The sequence below is a fragment of the Gopherus evgoodei genome, chromosome 6 (assembly GCF_007399415.2).
Source record: "Gopherus evgoodei ecotype Sinaloan lineage chromosome 6, rGopEvg1_v1.p, whole genome shotgun sequence".
NCBI classification, from domain to species: domain Eukaryota; kingdom Metazoa; phylum Chordata; order Testudines; family Testudinidae; genus Gopherus; species Gopherus evgoodei.
In genome coordinates this window covers 98,939,171-98,958,808 of record NC_044327.1, presented here as the reverse complement: position 1 = coordinate 98,958,808, position 19,638 = coordinate 98,939,171, and the positions used below count along the sequence as shown (strand labels likewise).

Here is a 19,638-nt window from a genome sequence, read left to right as displayed (position 1 = left end):
ATGTCCCCTTCAAAGGGTAAATCCTCTATGATGGACTGTCTTTCCCTGGAGATACCTTTGGATTGAAGCAGGACTCCCTTGCGTAACAATAGGAGCTGCCATTTATCTAGAGGCTATATCTGCCACAAGTACTGTGGCTTAAAGGAAAGATCTGGCTAGCAGTGTACCCTCTTCCATCAGGACTTGGAATTGCCCTGTCCTCCTGAGGGAGTTTGTCTTTAAATTCTACAAACTTGGAGTAGCTAATGAAATCATACTTTGCAAATAGCACTTGGTGATAGACTATACCAGTGGTTCTCAAACTTTTGTACAGGTGACCCCTTTCACATAGCAAGCCTCTGAGTGTGACCCCCTTTATAAATTAAAAACACTTTTCAATGTATTTAACACTATTATAAATGCTGAAGGCAAAGTGGGGTTTAGGGTGGAGGCTGACAGCTCGCAACCCCCTATATGAAACCTTACAACCCCCTGAGAGGTCCTGACCCCCAGTTTGAGAACCTCTGGACTATACAGAATTGGAGATTGGAAGATTTCTCCTTAGGAGGTCCAAGTGTTTGGTCTGCTTGTCTGAAGGGGTAGATCTAACATGTTGTTGTCTATTCCTCTCTGTAACTGCTTGAAGAACCAGAAAATTGGCAGCAGGATGAATGAAAAAAATCTGTTCCCTGTGGAGGAACAAACTATTTTTGTCTGTCCTCTTAGGAGTAGATGAACATGTCATTGGGACATGGCACACCACTTTGGATGCCTCTCAGATAGCCTTGCTGACAGAGCGTGCTACCCTTATAGGTCCCATCCTCTCCAAAATATTCAGATGTTTGTGGGATGACTCTTGGACTTTCTTCAAGGGGAACTGGAGGGCATCAGCAGCCCCTTTGAAACAACTCCTGAAACTGCTTGTGATCATCTAATGAAGACAGTGATACCAGAGCAACTCTTTCACTGGGAGAGGAAGACAATATACCAGAAGGCACTGCTGGATCTGGATTTTTTTTTGTCTTCCCCTAGATGCTCCCAGGGAAGTTCAGTCTGATCTCTTGGAGGAGAGGGATGGTGAGATTATCAGTGGCATCAAATGGATTTGGGATAATGCATGTATGGGTCCCATGTTTCCCAGTAGGGCCAGCTAAAGGGATCCATTATGAGTTGAGGTGGACACCAAGGCATAGCTTATCACCCATCCTGAGGATGGGGCTATCACATTTTATGCAGTTGTGACAGGCCCAAAAGATTCTGTATCTTGGCTCACGTTCCTTGACGGTGGTGATAAGGATCCTTATCCTATATCAGACTCACCTGAGGAAGAAAATGAGGGCCCCATCTCCAAGGTGGTGCTGATAAGAAATCACCCCAATTGGTAGAGGGAAGAGAACAGTCTCTTCCTTAATGTTAGTGAATCAGTGGTGTCAGAATCCCCCTTGTAAGAACTGGTTCACACAAGAGGGAAAATTCCATATCTGACAGGATGATGATGTCTTCCAAAGTGGTGTATTTGTCACCATGACGAGTTCTGTCTCTGTGAACTGCCATTGTTAGCTCAGAGGAGTGATGATGTATGGGGTAGTCATCTGCACATGGGTGTCAGAGATTGTACTGGCTGAGCCTCATGCCTCTCTTTACACAGTAACGATGATTCTGCTCCTGCCAATGGTACCAAAGTAGAAGCATTCTTAGTCTTTGAAGTCTGGAGTTCGGTACCATGCCTTTAATGGATTTTTGAGTATCCTGGTAACAGTTGTGATGACTGACTCAACTTTGAGGGTGTAGGGGATGCAGCCCTCTCCTTAGAAGTAGATCTGGAGGTGAATTTCTCTTGTGTCTTTACAGAGGTCTTCTTACCCTTGTAGTCAGCCTGAGATGAAGAGCCCTTGGCTCTACCCTTGCTTGCCCGTGTCTGAACTGTGTTGGGCAGTGCATTCCTTGACATCTCAGCCCACTGTTCAGGGGTGTCTGCCCAGCCCCAGATCCAACTGAGGCCTCAGGTTGCTGCATAAGGTGCTTCCTGAGACTGAACTCTTGTACTTGAAGGATTTGGGGTGCGAAGGAGCTGCAGATACTACACTTAATGGAGATATGAGCTTCTCCAAGGCAGCAGAGGCACCTCTGGTGGTGGTTGCTGACCACAAAAGAACGCAGGCAGATAATGGGTTTTTGAAGCCTTGAATCCTGGGCATACTCAGAGTCCTGTACCAGGAAGGGTGGCGGGAAGGGGCTAAAATCCAACTATGTAAAGCTAACTAAACTATACTAAGGTGAGTTATTTACATATTTATTGTTTGTTAATATTTACAGGAATAGTGTTGGAAGATAAGTCGATGGACACTGGAGGGTTCCATCTCAGATCATGTGGCAGTGAGAAGGAGCTGCAGAGACAGCGCTTCATCTCAGGCTGACTACAAGGGTAAGAAGACCTCTGTAAAAGACACAAGAGAAATTCACCTCCATACCACCCATTTTCAGGTATCTAAAAGGGTGTCATCAGGAGGAGGGAGAAAACTTGTTCACCTTAGCCTCTAATGATAAAACAAGAAGCAATGGACTTAAACTGCAGCAAGGGAGATTTAGGTTGGACATTAGGAAAAAGTTCCTAACTGTCAGGGTAGTTAAACACTGGAATAGATTGCCTAGGGAAGTTGTGGAATCTCCATCTCTGGAGATATTTAAGAGTAGGTTAGATAAATGTCTATTAGGGATGGTCTAGACAGTATTTGGTCCTGCCATGAGGGCAGGGGACTGGACTCGATGACCTCTCGAGGTCCCTTCCAGTCCTAGAGTCTATGAGTCTATTATACTCTCAGATGAGAGCATGAAGAGAAGGGTGCAGGAGGGTTGCCTGGAGTCTGGCTGCTAAACAGAACACATAGTCGAAAAGGGACTCTGGCAGCTACAGTCAGCACTGCTGACTGGGCCATTAAAAGTCCGGTTGGTGCAGGACTGGCAGGGTCCCTACCTGGCACCACGTGGCTCCCAGAAGCGGCACCATGTCGCTTTACTCCTAGGCAGAGGGATGCCTAGGGGGGCTCTGTGCGCCGCCCCTGCCCAAGCGCCGGCTCTGCAGCTCCCATTGGCTGGGAACTGCGGCCAATGGGAGCTGTGGGGTGGCACCTTTGAGTGGAGGCAGAGCACAGAGCTGCCTACTCACCCCTGCACCTAGGAGCTGAGGGACATGCCACTGCTTCTGGGGAGCCATCTGAGGTAAGCAGCATCTCGAGCACACCTCCCCCAACCCCCTGCTTCAGCCCTCATCCCCCTCCTGCACTCTGAACCTCTCAGCCCCATCCCCCCAGGCTGGAGCCCCTCCTGCATCCCAAACCCTTCATCCCCATCCTCATCCCATAGTCTGTACCCCCAGCCAGAGCCCTCACCCCCCCGGCACTCCAACCCCTTGCCCCAGCTCAGAGTCCCCTCCCGCACCCAAACACCCTCCTGGAGCCTGCTCCCCACTCTCCCTCCTACATCCCAATCCTCTGCCCCAGCTCAGAACCCCTCCTGCACCCCAAACTCCTCATCCCCAGCCCCTACGCCATAGCCTGCACCCCCAGCCGGAGTTCTCACACCTTCCTGCACCCTAACCCCCTGCCCAAACCAGGAATCCTCTCCCACGCCCTGAACCCCTCATTTCTGGCCCCACCCTGGAACCCTCACTCCAGCTGGAGCCCCAACTCCACATGCCAACTCCCTGCCCCAGCCCGGTGAAAATGAGCAAGTGAGGGTGGGGGAGAGCAAGCAACAGAGGAGTGGGGGGTGGGGCCTCAGAGAAGGGGCGGGGCCTCAGGGAGGGGCAGGGCAAGATATTGTGCGATTAGAAAGTTGGCAACCCTAGGGTGCAGGCATAGACTAATGGATACTACTAGCGAGAATCTTCCAGTCCCGGGCACATGGAGTAAATGTGTACCCACAGTGGAATATATAAAGGGACAAACATTTGAAGAGTCAGATTTTACACCAGGATATGTAAGCCTATTTGGTATTTATCTTGAAATCCTTATAAAAATAGTCTGCTGTGGTATATTATGTTTGATTAAAATATCAATAGATTGTACAGCAAAACGAAAGAACCCCAAATGCACAAATAAGAAAACAGTCAAACTTCCTTCAGCATACAAAGGCACCGTACCAACAACAACAAAAATCCCTCTTCTCCTCAGAACCAAGACTTCCATGCCACTCCAATGTGTAAGGAAATCTCCCTCAACTCAATCAGCTAGAGTTAGGATGGTCAATGCATTTATCTTACCTCTGCCACAAGCCAGGCACAGTTTACTCTGTGAAAACTTTTCCTCAATCAGAAAACAGTATATTCAAAGGGCAAGTGAATTGTGCCTAAATCAAGAGGGTTGGCACATTTGCTGCACTTTCCTCTTGACCAGGATGTGCTTTATATACCCCAAGCCTATTATGAACTCCAGGAGCTTCATTATTTTAAAAAGTGACACTGATAACAACATTGCAAGATTTTACTTTGTTAAGTGATCTGAGATATTGATTATTTTAAATGGTGTTAGAGGCCACTGAATTTCATACAGCCATACTCAAGGTAGCAACAATACTTCACTATTGTAAGAATTAGCCATTGTAAGGCATGCATCTTTTGTTCTTTGCTGCCCCCTCATGTGTTTTCACATGTACTTTACTCCCTGCTCTTCAATGATAAGCTAGAAAAGACAAAAACCTCTAGATCATCTAGCACATCTCCTTGCAGCATTACACTGTACAGTTCTTTGTCCAGTTAGCTTTAAAAATTTCAAGTGACAGGATGTTAACCACTTCTTCTGGGAGACTAGTCTACAGTCTACATCATTGTCAGGAAGATTTTCTGATATTCAGAAAGAATGCTCAATCTTAATTTCATCCTATTACTCTATTAAGCTTTTCAGATCTATTGCTAGTTTTGATGGAGTGTGTGTGTGTATAAAGTGATGGCAAATATACAGAATGGAAAACTATTACACAGTTGTTTTGTAAAAATAGCTTGGTGTCACATTTCAAGGCTGATATCACTTATTCAGTTACTGTGCTCAAGGTTAATAGTCAGTCATATTTTTCAATGAAAGAAAATTATATTGTTTCAAATATTTCCATATTGTCATTTAATTTGGAGCATATCTTTTCTAAAGCTACTAGGTCATTCCTAGAGATAATGCAGTCTCTAATCCTTAGAGGTAAAGGGCTTTATATTTTCTTAGTCACAGTTTTTAGCTACTATTAGTGTTTTGTAGAGCCATCTTTCTATTCCATTGCTTACAGTATATAATTTAGTGTGGAAGGACTGTCTATTGCCTAAGAGAGCTGGAATTTGTGGAGGTATGATTCCTAGAACTAGGTATAGTCATTCTGTGACTGCTTCTCAATAAACTTTCATTACACATTTTCCCACCTAATTTGTTTTAATCTTTCCATTTCTCATTTGCAGCTGTAGCCTTTTCTTTTCTTTTTTAAAATGCAGCTGCTGTCATTTCTGAAAGGGTCTAATATGTGTGAATGTGGATATTTAGTTTTATTGATTTTTATTATATTAAAAAAACTGCCTATCTCAGCCTCTAAGCAGCCTGATGAACTATTAAGAATAAAACCATAATAATAAAATTAAACAATTATAAAACACCTGTTGATTCCACCTCACAGCCATTCAGCAAGATGACATTTAAAAAAATATCCTTCACCCCTCAGTTCATTCGAAGAAAAGCCTCCACACCATCCTTCAGAATCTCTATTTAAAGAAACCACTAAAGAACAATTGTTTTAGAATATGTCAGGCAGTGGGATATTCGATCACCAGTATCAGCTGTGGTTTTTAGTGAATATACCTAAGCATGTTAGACAGTCCCTCTAGAGCCAGATTGTGGGACAAGAATCAGGAGCTATGCTTTCCATGCGAATGTGGACAAATTAATGTAAGTAGGACATATTCCAATTAATCAGTAAATACTCCACATTGAACTGAACAACTTGCCCATTTCAAAAGCCACCCATTTCTTTCCTCACCTCCAATGAAGCAATACTTTCTTTAAAGGGCTCTGGTCAAATGATCCAATGGCCTGGTTGCCATACTCCCTGCCAAACAGTTTGAAAATTCTTATCCATGTGCTACTGTAGAATGAATTCTAGTATCAACTCATTCCAGCTAATGCATTTTTCTCCTCATATGTGCTTACCTGAAATGAGTATCTATAATTAAAGAACAATTCCTTCTGATCTCAATGAAGAAAATCCATATTACCTTCCTTATTTCCTTTGCATCCCTTCCTCACCTTTTCTTTTTCATCCCTTCCACCATGTTGCCTCTTACACTAGGAACTTCCTTCACAGTCTGGCTTCCTCTTTCTTCTCATTCAAATCCTTCCTGGGAATAAAATTTTTCCAGGAAGCCTAACTTAGTCTTAATCTACCACCCAAAGTGCTTATTATTTACTTTAGTGACAATGCGTCTTCCAGTCATCTAGCTTATTAGACTTGTGCCTGGTGCCTTCAGGTTCCTGGTGGCACCGTTAGCAGTGCTGTCTGTACTGCTGTGATGAGTCTTCCACTTGCCTGCTCTTCTGAATGTCTAGAGCAGCAAGAGCAGCACTGACAAGAAGACTTTCTAGCAGCCAGGAAGCCAGACAGTCAGCACTTCAAACATCTCTGCCAAGAGTCCAAGGGGCAAGGTGGCGCCACAAAAGGATTGTTTTTTTTAATTATTGCGAGAAAGAATGATACAAGCATTTTTCCTGCCTTTCTCCTTTGGTGCATTGCTTTGGTGTAACATGCATTACCGTGATTTTATATGGCTTAGGAAGGTATCTATGCAAGCTTCTGTGCTTAGTCATGAAGGTCTGTTACTATAGAAACAACAATAATATCAAATACATTATGTCCAGGGATGGGCAAACCAGTTCAGGCAAAATACCATCCAGCTGCAACCCTTACTCATTAGCCAAAGTGAATCCTAATCCTTTTCATAGTTTGCAGTGATTTAATACTTTTCCCAACCCTTGAAGTCTTTTGGCCTCTGAGATCCGCCCACCCTAATATGTAGGTTGGGCATGGCAGATCTGGTGGCCTTTCTGGTGGAGCATGTTAACAGTACATGAAAGTAAACTACCCCTACACTTCACTGCTCTCTACTGCTGCTCCCTTTAAATTTCCTGGCACAGAAAAGTTTTCCAGTTAAATTGCACTCTGAATGCACCTCATACCTGATAGGCATTCAAACCTCAAATGATGTATTACTTCTGACACGCACATTGCACTCCAGGGACTAAGTAAAGGGAAGTCTCCAGATCAATGGGAAATTGAATGAGCACACTAGCGGCATTCAGCAGAGAGTATCGTTGGTCCTGCTGTTTGGGCAGCTAATCCTGCTGGAGGAAAGAAATTGGCATAAGGGCTTCCCTGGTAGAGGAGCTTGTAAGGCACTGTCTTGCGTGTGCGCGCATGTGCATGTACAACCTCTCTTTATGGTATCATCACATTGTGGGATGCAATCCAGACCAGAGAGAGGTTGTGCCACTGCTTGGCCCATAACCCAGGGAGCCTCACAATGCTTTGCTATTGTAGTTGCTAACCTGTGCTCTCACGAACAGCCAAACATGTCAGCCACACCCTGAGTGTCTATGTACAGCTGCAGCCTGCCAGCAACACTCCAGTCACAATCTGGCTTCCAGAAGCTTTGGTTACCACCTGTAGGGTAAACCCAACACACACCCAGTCTTCAATATTCCCCAAAAATATGTGGTCTGTCCAGCCCTCTCCGGGGAAGTTCAGATATTAGAGATCTGTTCCCCCTGTAAGGGGTTAATATACAACAGTTTGCTACTTTAATTAGAGTTACCAAACAATTCAGCTTAAATACAACATTGGATTAGTTTTGATTAAAAAATACCACTTTTTTTTTACTACACAGAGATAGATTTTAAGTGAGTACAGTTATAAGGTATTAAAGAAATGGTTACAAGAGAAATAAAGATAAAACACTTTCAAGTAACTAAAACTTAACAAACTAGATGTTGTTCCAGGTAAAATCTTTACCATGTGTTCCCAGTAACATTGCTAACCAAATTCTCAGGTCAGGATGTCCTCCCAAAGTCAAAGGGCTGGTTTCTTTGTCATCTTAGGTTAAAAAGATAGGGAGAGAGAGAGAAAGAAAGAGAGAATAATACCTGGGGTGTTTTTTGTCCCTCACTTTTAATCCAGTCACCCTTTGAAATGCATTTTCCTAAGGGTTACCCCTAGATAAAGTGCCTTCCCACTGTGAGGCTGGAGACATGAAATCTCATGGTGAAAGCGTTTCCATGTTGTTGTTGTTGTTTAAATGTTGTTTAAAATGCAGATTGATCTGTTCCTACCCTCCTTCTGTTGCCAAAGAATGACCACTTGACTGGTGTTTATGTAACCCACACACCTCCTGGGTATAATGTTCTGTCTCATCTAGTGGTACCAAGACCATTTACAGAAAGAGAGAGAGATTAATGAGTTTGCTGTACAGCCTTAACTAACAGGCTTATGGCTTTTAGCTCATGCGATAGAGATTCATGCCCTAGGTTTGATCCCGACTGCCAGGGTCTGTCAGCGTTACAACTGGAGGCTCATATGGGATTTCAACTGGAAAGTCTCTGAAGCTTGGGACACGCTTCCTCAGCTAGGGGAAGTATGTAACCCACACACCTCTTAGGTGTGGTGTTCTGTTCCATCTAGTGGCACCAAGACCACTTAGAAAAAAAGAGATAGAGAGATTAATGAGTCTGTTCTACAGCTGTAGCTAACAGGCTTATGGCTTTTAGCTCATGCGATAGACACTCATGCACTAAGCTACAAAGGCCCCAGGTTCGATTCCATCCGCAGATGACTGGGGTCTGTGGGCGTTACATTAGCCAATCAACTTTGATGACACCTGGCTAGAGGAGTTAGTTTGTCCTTTGTCTTTGAGGAACAGGTTCACTCCTTCTCAGGACTTCTCGGGTAAATAAATCTAAGTCATAATTTCCGCTTATGTTCACAACTTTACATATAATGTTGTTACACACATTTCTCCATCTTATTGACCAGTGAGTTATTAGTTTTCAAATGATACCTCAACAAGGCACATTTTTTACAAAGATTATTATAGTAGTGTGTAGGGTATGAATATAGGAGTGCTTTCAGCCACAGTTATCAGATATTTTCTTTTATTATTAGGAATTTTTCTGTGCTACAGACTTTCTGAATCCTTGAATCTATGGGAAGGGGCCAAAATTTCTGGAAAAAAAAAAAAAAGAACCTGAAGCCTATCTCTTTTAAAGGCAATAGAGTCTGGATAATCAAAGTGTGAAAAATGGGGAAGTCCTGCAAATAAAAATAAACAGACTAGCCATCAATTATATAAATGGCTCATGGCTGCTAGCATGAAACCAACCCCCAATATTATTCTTCAGAGAATGCATTAACAAGGGGTTATGGTTACAGTTGTCATGGGGAACAGTTACAATTAATGAGAGATCTATGCAGCTAGTTTTTTTTTCTCATTTGTTTAATTACCATGCATTTAAGAATTATTATAGAAGAATCTTAATTGTGGATGATTCGTAACGTGTGAAGAAGTGGATTTTAAAAAAGCCTAAAAGTGAAAAGCTGTTCAATCAAACTCTGATCCACATGTATTAAGCAGGAAGCAGAGCTGTGCATAACTTGTCATGAAATCAAGAAGCGAGGTGAGCATTTGCAGCATCAGTGAACATCAGGCTGACTTCCAAGTGCTATGGAGGAATTTAGACTTTATGGAGGAAACCACACAGAACACAGCAATTTTACATTATTTCAACCCTAAAACAGGTCAAACTTAGTGGTTTTGGCTGAGTTTCACTTCAGGTATCAGGATTCACTCAAACTCTGAACTCAAAGTGCAACTCAGTGAGTATGAACCCATCTGAACAAAACAAGCAAACAAAAAATGTTGAACAGAAAACTTAGGCTCCTAAGTCACTTACATACTTTTGAAAACTTTCCACTATCTATGCTGGGTACTAAATCATACCCAGACATTGCCTCAGTGCCTGTAGAACTCCACTTTCCAATTAGTAGGTCAATTTGTTTCCTGTGCCTCTACTACATTTCAATGCACCAATTTACCTATATACCCGATAGTCACATATGGATACACACAGAAGAAATGGAGGACAAAAGACCATGGTTTATTGACATTTCTACCATCTCAAAAACAAAGTTTTGGAATGAACTCACATTAACATCAAGGATATATCTATATCTAGATATCCATGTCTAATATGACATATCACTGGAAAGAATTAATTTGCAATTTGTGGTAAAAATTAGCCAAAACCTTATTTATAAAATAAACTTATGAATGTAAAAGAATATATTGTTTTTCTTTCAAAAGAGCCAGACATTTTTGAATTACATTTTGATTTTATAAATAATTATTCAGTTTCAGAAGACCATTATACTTTCACTTTGTGCTTATATTAATCTCTCTTACCTGTTATAGCTGCTTTGTTGATGGATGGTTGGTTACACATGGGTGACCGTCTGACAATGGGAAAAAAAGGCATAAATGTATCAAGTTTGTATATTAGTGCAGTCTTTAAGCCATTTGTTTGAAAACACTTTTATTTGAGAGATTATTTTGGGTTGGAATGTATAGAAACTGACAAAAATAGTTCATTCGGCATACATACAGAGGTGAACAGAACTCACAAATGAACCTCATATTATTTCACTATATTACTCTATGGATGGAAGCAGCTTCATTAAATGAAACAGACATCAGAAGGCCAGAGGTAGTAGAGAAAAAGGGCAGGTGTAAAGTGGAATGATTTTAAGACAAATGAAGATGTTGGAAGGAGAGTAGGATGTGAAATTAGGGTATAGGATTGGTTACAACTGAAAATATTATGATGATAGTGACACTGCAGGAGACCAACAGTGACAGGATGCCAAAGAAAATAATGCAAGTGCAATGACGGTCAGTCTGACCAAGAAGCTGACTACAAACTAGATGGCTGGACATCGTTTGCAGGGACATGACCGGGCAGGGCTTAATGGAGGAACAAACCAAGGACAGGAATGAATGCCAACACTGTTAACTGCTCCCTGTGCCTACAAAGATGCTCCAGGATGAAAGAGTGTCAAATTATTTTAGAAACTAACAATGCACTATAAACAACTTATATCTTGTAAATATAGTGACAAGAAACCCAAGTTCTACTCATAATTTACAACATTAACCACTATGCAGAACTCCTTAATGGAATTACAGCTGTATATTACATGATTTCTTTCTTTTTTTTTTAATGTAAAACAGGTTCCACTGTCATTAATTGAGACCACATTTCTGTAGTAATGTTGGAAAAAAATGTTGGATGTGTTATTTCAGTTATATAATTAGACTTCAATAGATACGTTAATACTTGATTACCGTATATTTTCAAACAAAGATTTCACTGTCCTGGACTGAATAGGCAGAATTTTAGGGTCAGATCCTGCTAGTGAGTTGCCATGTGTGTAGTGGTTCACACACTTGGATATAGTTGCAGGATCCCTTACACATGACTAATTTGATGCAAGTCACAGATATTAGACTTTACTTCCAAGTTTAAATAATCACATAGTAAGTAAGATACTGCAAGAGAAAATGATGGCTGTTGGCTTAGTTTTAATGTTTAACACTGTTATTTCAAAATATTAATAGAAAATTAACTGGTCAAATCATTTGACATCATTTGGGGCTTTTACAAGTCTAATAGCACAGGATGCACTCTGAAATCTAAAGACATTGCCCTGAGTTTTAACATTCAATAAGCACCACTCCAAAAAGTTCAGAGGGGAAAAGAGTCTGCACTCACTTGTTGGATGCCCGATCTGGTAAGTTGGTTAATGCAGCAAAATTATTCCGTACAGTACGCAGGCTGGCCAGCACCTGGAACAAAGAAAGATGTTTCATTCTAAATTCTTGCATGTGATACTGATTTATTGCCACTCTGCTGTGTTAAAGGCAAAAGAAAAACACATTACAAATGGATTATAAAAAGTTTCCAGGCTTGCTTTAATGTCTGAAGACTGAACATTATTTAACAATAAATCTTTTGTAAAACAAGAAAATAGTTTATTGCTTTTCCCCCTTCACTAAACAACTCATTATTTGTTTAAAGACAGACTTATTTGAAGAGGAGGAAAGTTTTTCACAGAATGCAATTTAACTCTCCAAAATGACCAAAAAATAATTCATGTTTTGAGAAGAATGGCCCACTAATACCTAGCACACCATAAATAAAAATGATTACTTGATCTTCCATTTGCACAGCAACAAACTTTTACATTTTAAATCCAGTTTGAATAAAATGTAGTGAAAAAAGTTACCAACTTCATATGCCTTGCCTATATGAACACTAACACATATGTGTGTAGGAAATGCTAGATCTGAATATAAACAAAGGATTATGATCACACATGGACTAGAATGGGGCATGGACAACAAAAATTAGAAGAAAAGATTTGCTGCTTTTAAAGAAAGAAAAAAAGAATAATCAGAAGAGAAAATACTAGATAGAATTGAGAAAAAAAGACTAGGAAGATATTGTAGAAAGACAGGGAGAGCTGGAATTGGGAAGGGAAAAAAGGACTAAAGGAAAAGAGAAAAGGTAAAATAAGGAAAGATAGGTGCTTGGCTTTATAGTGAATTTATATTTAACTTTTATAACCTTCTATTCTACTCTTCTAGCAGATATCCTATAGATCCTGTCTGTGGAGGAGGGGAAGAAGGGGAAGGGATGTGGTGGCTAGCTGTATTTTGAGTAACTATGCTAAAATGGCTAGATATTTATCTTGGACATATAATTACATTATTGATTGTCTCTAGGGAACAGATTCTGGCTGCTCCTGTGCAAGTGGTGAGGATGAGGGGAGGGAACATTGAGTCCTTCCCCAGTTGTGCAAGGGACAGCCAAAATCCCACTCTTTGATCTCCGTTAAGTGGAAAGCGCAGCAGCTCACAGCATTGTGAACATTGCTTGACACATCCAAAAGGCCACCACTTCTTTCCCAAACCGTGCACTAGCACAACTAGGTGATGTTCTGAGAACAATGATGGTGCGGGAGATGCATGCTACACTCCCAGAAAGGTGCTTCTCTATGTGCTCCCCTCAGTCCCTGCCAAAGCATTCTACAGCACCCTGCAGGCAGATTGCTTCTGGCATCTGCTGCAAATGCACCAGATCTCCAAACACACCCTTACCAGGAGTCGGCAACCTTTCAGCAGTGGTGTGCCGAGTCTTCATTTATTCACTCTAATTTAAAGTTTCGCATGCCAGTAATACATTTTAACATTTTTAGAAGCTCTCTTTCTATAAGTCTATAATATATAACTAAACTATTGTTGTATGTAAAGTAAATAAGGTTTTTAAAATGTTTAAGAAGCATCATTTAAAATTAAATTAAAATGCAGAGCTCCCCAGGCCAGTGTTCAGGACCTGGGCACCGAGAGTGCCACTGAAAATCAGCTCACGTGCTGCCTTTAGCACTCATGCCATAGTTTGCCTACCCCGGGCTACAGGTTTAAAAGTAACAATACATTAGTTATTAGCTACAGTGAATTCCAGAGTTAAATAATTAGCAAACGAGAATTAAAATTATCTAAAAATATTTATAGTTCTGACTTTTCTGTTTGTTTTTCCTTCCAATGAGAATATTCCCGTGTATAAAAAATTACCCTTGTGTGTAAGTGTTTGTAGGATTGAGGCCTACAGGGGAAACCAATTAATAAAACTTAACCTCTCCCTTCTAAGTGAACACACCTCTGCTACCCAAGATTTAATCACTGAATATAACTGTTGTTCATTTCAAAATCAAAGCATAGGCAAATGTATGATCATGCAAGGAATGAAATCCACTATGCCTATTTTTAATGTATCATGCTAGACTACTACAGAAATAGATCAGACCTAACTTTTAAAATAATTCCAAAGTTATTTTATTTTTAAAACTGGAATGCATAGAATAAGTTAATTACAATAGTTTCATTACATTAAAATATGAAAAAACAAACAAATATCCTACTAATAATGATATATTATTTATTGTTACAGCATCCCTGTTTTGGTAAAAACAGTAAAATATTATTAGATATGGGACAGATTATGCACTACACGGCATAGTACTCTGTTCTACCTCCAATAAAAAATAAGCAGTTGGTAGGCCTTGGCCTTTACTGACTACTTTTAATAACAATTGAGCTACCATCACCAAGTGGCTTAGAGTTACATGAAACAAAGCCTTCTGCACAACCGAAGCAATTAAGGAAGCCTAGAAATAAACTCAGATCTGTTCCAAATTCCATTACCCAATTTCAGCCGTGATGACTACATTAACTAAAATTTATTGCTGTGTTATTTGCATAATGAAAATGCATCTAACAAGAAAAAAAGAGCTCTTTCTGAGGAATATATTACAAAGGTAAGCGGGGGAATGTGTGACTGGGATGATGTGTGTAGCTTATATAAAATGCCCAATTCCAGAATCTTTATTAAGGCCCCAATCCTGCAAGCTGATCTGCCTGGATAGACCCCTGTGCCCTCTCAGAGCCCTAGTGATGTCAACAGTGCTCTGCATAAACGCAAGAGTTTGCATGTTCAAATTCTTTTGCAGGATGAGGGCCTACATTTTTATTCAATCCTTAACTCAGGCAAAGTTCCCCTTTAAAGCCTACAAGTATTTTGTCCCATTACAAAAATCAGTCAACCCAGCCTAGTCTGTCTGCTTACTGTTTTCCTAGGGAGCTCACAACCTGTCTTATTTTAATGTTATATAGTGTAATTAAGATTGGCATAAAGATGTCTAGAAAAAGTAAATTTGATAATGCATCAACTCTTTTCCAGTCCTAGGGTGGAAGTTTTCCTTACTGGGCCAATTTTTCTGCAGATATAACTCAATTCACGTTAATAGAGTTACAGCTATAGATAATGTGTGTGTGTGTGTGTGTGTTCTTGTTGGGGGCCTACTAGGGCTAGGAGGAATATTGCAATATTTTCTGTTGCTATTTCAGCTGTGATTCCTTGTGTTTAGTTATTGTGGGAAAGCATTTGCAATTTGGCAATCTGACAATGGTTAGGCTCAGTCTTTTCTCCTCCAATAAAAGGAGAACAGAGAAAACCTTATCGCCAACTCTCAAGAGTTTCAACCAGTGCCCTGTCAGCTTCATGGTTTCAGAGAATCAGCTTTTATGGTGGGTCACGAATGACAAGATGATCTCTAATGCAGGTACGTGCCAATCCAGTCCTGACAGACCAATTTGGATCCCAGGTAAACACTGTACTATTGATTAGCTCACTCAAGTTCTCATAACTATATTTTATTAATATTCATTTTGTGACACAGAATCATAGACTTTAAGGTCAGAAGGGACCAATATGATTGCCTAGTCTGACCTCCTGCACAACACAGGCTGCAGAATCTCACCCACCCACTCCCACAACTAACCCTTAACCTATGTCTGAGCCACTGAAGTCCTCAAATCATGGTTTAAAGACTTCAAGGTGCAGAGAATCCTCCAGCAAGTGACCCAGACCCCACGCTTCAGAGGAAGGCGAACCCCCCTCAGGGCCTCTGCCAATCTGCCCTGGAGGAAAATTCCTTCCCGACACTAAATATGGCAATCAGCTAAACCCTGAGCTTGTGGGCCAAATTCATCAGCCAGACACCCAGGAAAGAATTCTCTGTAGTAACTAAGATCCCACCCCATCTAACATCCCATCACAGACCACTGGGCATATTTACCGCTAATAGTCAAAGACCAATTAATTGCCAAAATTAGGCTATCCCATCATACCATCCCCCCATTAATTTATCAAGCTTAGTCTTGAAGCCAGATATATCTTTTGCCCCTACTGCTCCCTTTGGAAGGCTGTACCAGAACTTTATTCCTCTGATGATTAGAAACCTTCGTGTAATTTCAAGTCTAAACTTCCTGATGGCCAGTTTATATCCATTTGTTCTTATGTCCACATTGGTACTGAGTTTAAACAATTCATCTCCCTCCCTGGTATTTATCCCTCTGATATATTCATAAGAGCAATTATAACTCCCCTCAGCTTCTTTTGGTTAGGCTAAACAAGCCAAGCTCTTTGAGTCTCCTTTCATAAGACAGGCTTTCCATTCTTTGGATCATCCTACTGGCCCTTCTCTGTACCTGTTCCAGTTTGAATTCATGCTTCTTAAACACGGGAAATCAGAACTGCACACTGTATTCCAGATGAGGTCTCACCAGTGCCTTGCATAACGGTACTAACACTTCCTTATCTCTACTAGAAATATCTCCCCTAATGCATCCGAAGACCACATTAGCTTTTTTCACAGCCATATCACATTGGCGGATCATAGTCATCCTGTGATCAACCAATACTGCGAGGTCCTTCTCCTCCTCTTTTACTTCTAACTGATGACTCCCCACCTTATAATAAAAATTCTTGTTATTAATCTCTAAATGCATGACCTTGCACTTTACCTATTAAATTTCATTCTATTACTATTACTCCAGATTACAAGGTCATCCAGATCTTCCTGTATGATATCCCAGTCTTTCTCTGTATTGGCAATATCTCCCAGCTTTGTGTCCTAAACTCATAGACTCTAGGACTGGAAGGGACCTCGAGAGGTCATCGAGTCCAGTCCCCTGCCCTCATGGCAGGACCAAATACTGTCTAGACCATCACTAATAGACATTTATCTAACCTACTCTTAAATATCTCCAGAGATGGAGATTCCACAACTTCCCTAGGCAATCTATTCCAGTGTTTAACTACCCTGACAGTTAGGAACTTTTTCCTAATGTCCAACCTAAATCTCCCTTGCTGCAGTTTAAGCCCATTGCTTCTTGTTCTACCATTGGAGGCTAAGGTGAACAAGTTTTCTCCCTCCTCCTGATGACACCCTTTTAGATACCTGAAAACTGCTATCATGTCCCCTCTCAGTCTTCTCTTTTGCAAACTAAACAAACCCAATTCCTTCAGCCTTCCTTCATAGGTCATGTTCTCAAGACCTTTAATCATTCTCGTTGCTCTTCTCTGGACCCTCTCCAGTTTCTCCACATCCTTCTTGAAATGCGGTGCCCAGAACTGGACACAATACTCCAGTTGAGGCCTAACAAGCGCAGAGTAAAGCGGAAGAATGACTTCTCGTGTCTTGTTTACAACACACCTGTTAATGCATCCCAGAATCACATTTGCTTTTTTTGCAACAGTATCACACTGTTGACTCATATTAAGCTTGTGGTCCACTATGACCCCTAGATCTCTTTCTGCCATACTCCTTCCTAGACAGTCTCCTCCCATTCTGTATGTGTGAAACTGATTGTTCCTTCCTAAGTGGAGCACTTTGCATTTATCTTTATTGAACTTCATCCTGTTTACCTCAGACCATTTCTCCAATTTGTCCAGATCATTTTGAATTTTGACCCTGTCCTCCAAAGCAGTTGCAATCCCTCCCGGTTTGGTATCATCCGCAAACTTAATAAGCGTACTTTCTATGCCAACATCTAAATCGTTGATGAAGATATTGAACAGAGCCGGTCCCAAAACAGACCCCTGTGGAACCCCACTTGTTATACCTTTCCAGCAGGATTGGGAGCCATTAATAACTACTCTCTGAGTACGGTTATCCAGCCAGTTACGCACCCACCTTACAGTAGCCCCATCTAATTTGTACTTTCCTAGTTTGTCTATAAGAATATCATGCGAGACCGTATCAAATGCCTTACTAAAGTCTAGGTATATCACATCCACCGCTTCTCCCTTGTCCACAAGGCTTGTTATCCTATCAAAGAATGCTATCAGATTAGTATGACACGATTTGTTCTTTACAAATCCATGCTGGCTATTCCCTATCACCTTCCAAGTGTTTGCAGATGATTTCTTTAATTATCTGCTCCATTATCTTCCCTGGCACAGAAGTTAAACTAACTGGTCTGTAGTTTCCTGGGTTGTTTTTATTTCCCTTTTTATAGATGGGCACTATATTTGCCCCCTTCCAGTTTTCTGCAGTCATCTGCAGACTTTGTTAGCACATTCCCACTTTTTGTGCTAAGGTCAGTAATAAAAACATTAAATAAGATTGGTCCCAAAACTGATCCCTGAGGAACTCCAAGAGTAACCTCCCTCTAGCCTGATAGTTCATCTTTCAGTATGACCCATTGTAGTCTCCCCTTTCACCAGTTCCTTATCCACCTTTCAATTTTCATATTGATCCCCATCTTTTCCAATTTAATTAATAATTCCCATTGTGAAACCGTATAAAATGCCTTACTGAAATCGAGGTAAATTAGATCCACTGTGTTTCCTTTATCTAAAAAAATCTGTTACCTTCTCAAAGAAGGAGATCAGGTTGGTTTGGCATGATCTACCTTTTGTAAAACCATGTTGTATTTTGTCCCAATATACCATTGGCCTCAATGTCCTTAACTACTTTCTCCTTCAAAATTTTTTCCAAGACCTTGCATATTACAGATGTCAAACTAACAGGCCTGTAGTTACCCGGATCACATTTTTTCCTTTCTTAAAAATAGGAACTAAGTTAGCAATTCTCCAGTCATACGGTACAACCCCTGAGTTTACAGAGTCATTAAAAATTCTTGCTAATGGGCTTGCAATTTCATGTGCCAGTTCCTTTAATATTCTTGGATGAAGATTATCTGGGCCCCCCCAATTTAGTCCCATTAAACTGTTCGAGTTTGGCTTCTATCTCGGATGTGTTAATATCTACCTCCATATCCTCATTCCCATTTGTTATCCTGCCATTACCCCTAAGCTCCTCATTAGCCTCATTAAAGACTGAGGCAAAGTATTTGTTTAGCTATTGGGCCATGCCTAGATTATCCTTAACCTCCACTCCATCCTCAGTGTTTAGTGATCCCACTTCTTCTTTCTTTGTTTTTTTCTTATTTATATGGCTATAGAACCATTTACTATTGGTTTTAATTCCCTTTGCAAGGTCCAACTCTACATGGCTTTTGGCCTTTCTCACTTTATCCCTACATGTTCTGACCTCAAAAAGGTTGCTTTCCTTGCTGATCCCTCCCATCTTCCACTCCTTGTAGGCCTTCTGCTTTTTCTTAATCACCTCTCTGAGATGCTTGCTCATCCAGCTTGGTTTACAACTCCTGCTTAAGAATTTTTTCCCCTTTCTTGGGATGCAGGCTTCTGATAGTTTCTGCAACTTTGACCTGAAGTAATTTCAGGCCTCCTCTGCCTTTAGCTCCACAGATTCTTCAGTCCAATCCAGTTCCCTAACTAATTTCCTTAATTCTTTAAACTTAGCCCTTTTGAAATAAAAAACCCTAGTCCCAGATCTATTTTTGTTTATCCTTCCATTTAGTTTGAACTGAATTAGCTCATGATTGATCAAACCAAGGTGGTCCCCTACAACTGTTTCTTCTATGAGATCCTCACTACTCACCAAAACCAAATCTAAACCCTCTTGTTGGTTCAGCAACTACTTGGTGAAAGCATCCATCAGCTAGCACATCCAGGAAAATCTGAGCCCTATTATTATTACTAGCACTTGTCCTCCAGTCTATATCTGGGGAGTTAAAGTCTCCTATGATCACACAATTCCCATTAGTATTTACTTCATTAAAAACATTAAAAAAGTCTCTATCCATATCCAAATCAGATT

The 19,638-nt window shown here is 40.8% G+C and overlaps 1 protein-coding gene across 5 annotated transcripts in view; it reads right to left on the bottom strand.

Moving 5' to 3' along the window:
- PDE4D (phosphodiesterase 4D) overlaps nt 1–19,638 on the bottom strand; it is a 960,682-nt gene that overhangs the window by 162,085 nt on the left and 778,959 nt on the right. For all 5 annotated transcript variants that reach the window (XM_030567589.1, XM_030567587.1, XM_030567590.1 and 2 more), the window contains 2 exons: nt 11,823–11,896; nt 10,457–10,506 (listed from right to left, as the gene is read on the bottom strand). In XM_030567589.1, the coding sequence (XP_030423449.1) occupies nt 10,457–10,506; nt 11,823–11,896 (124 nt within the window). The remainder of the gene's footprint in view (nt 1–10,456; nt 10,507–11,822; nt 11,897–19,638) is intronic.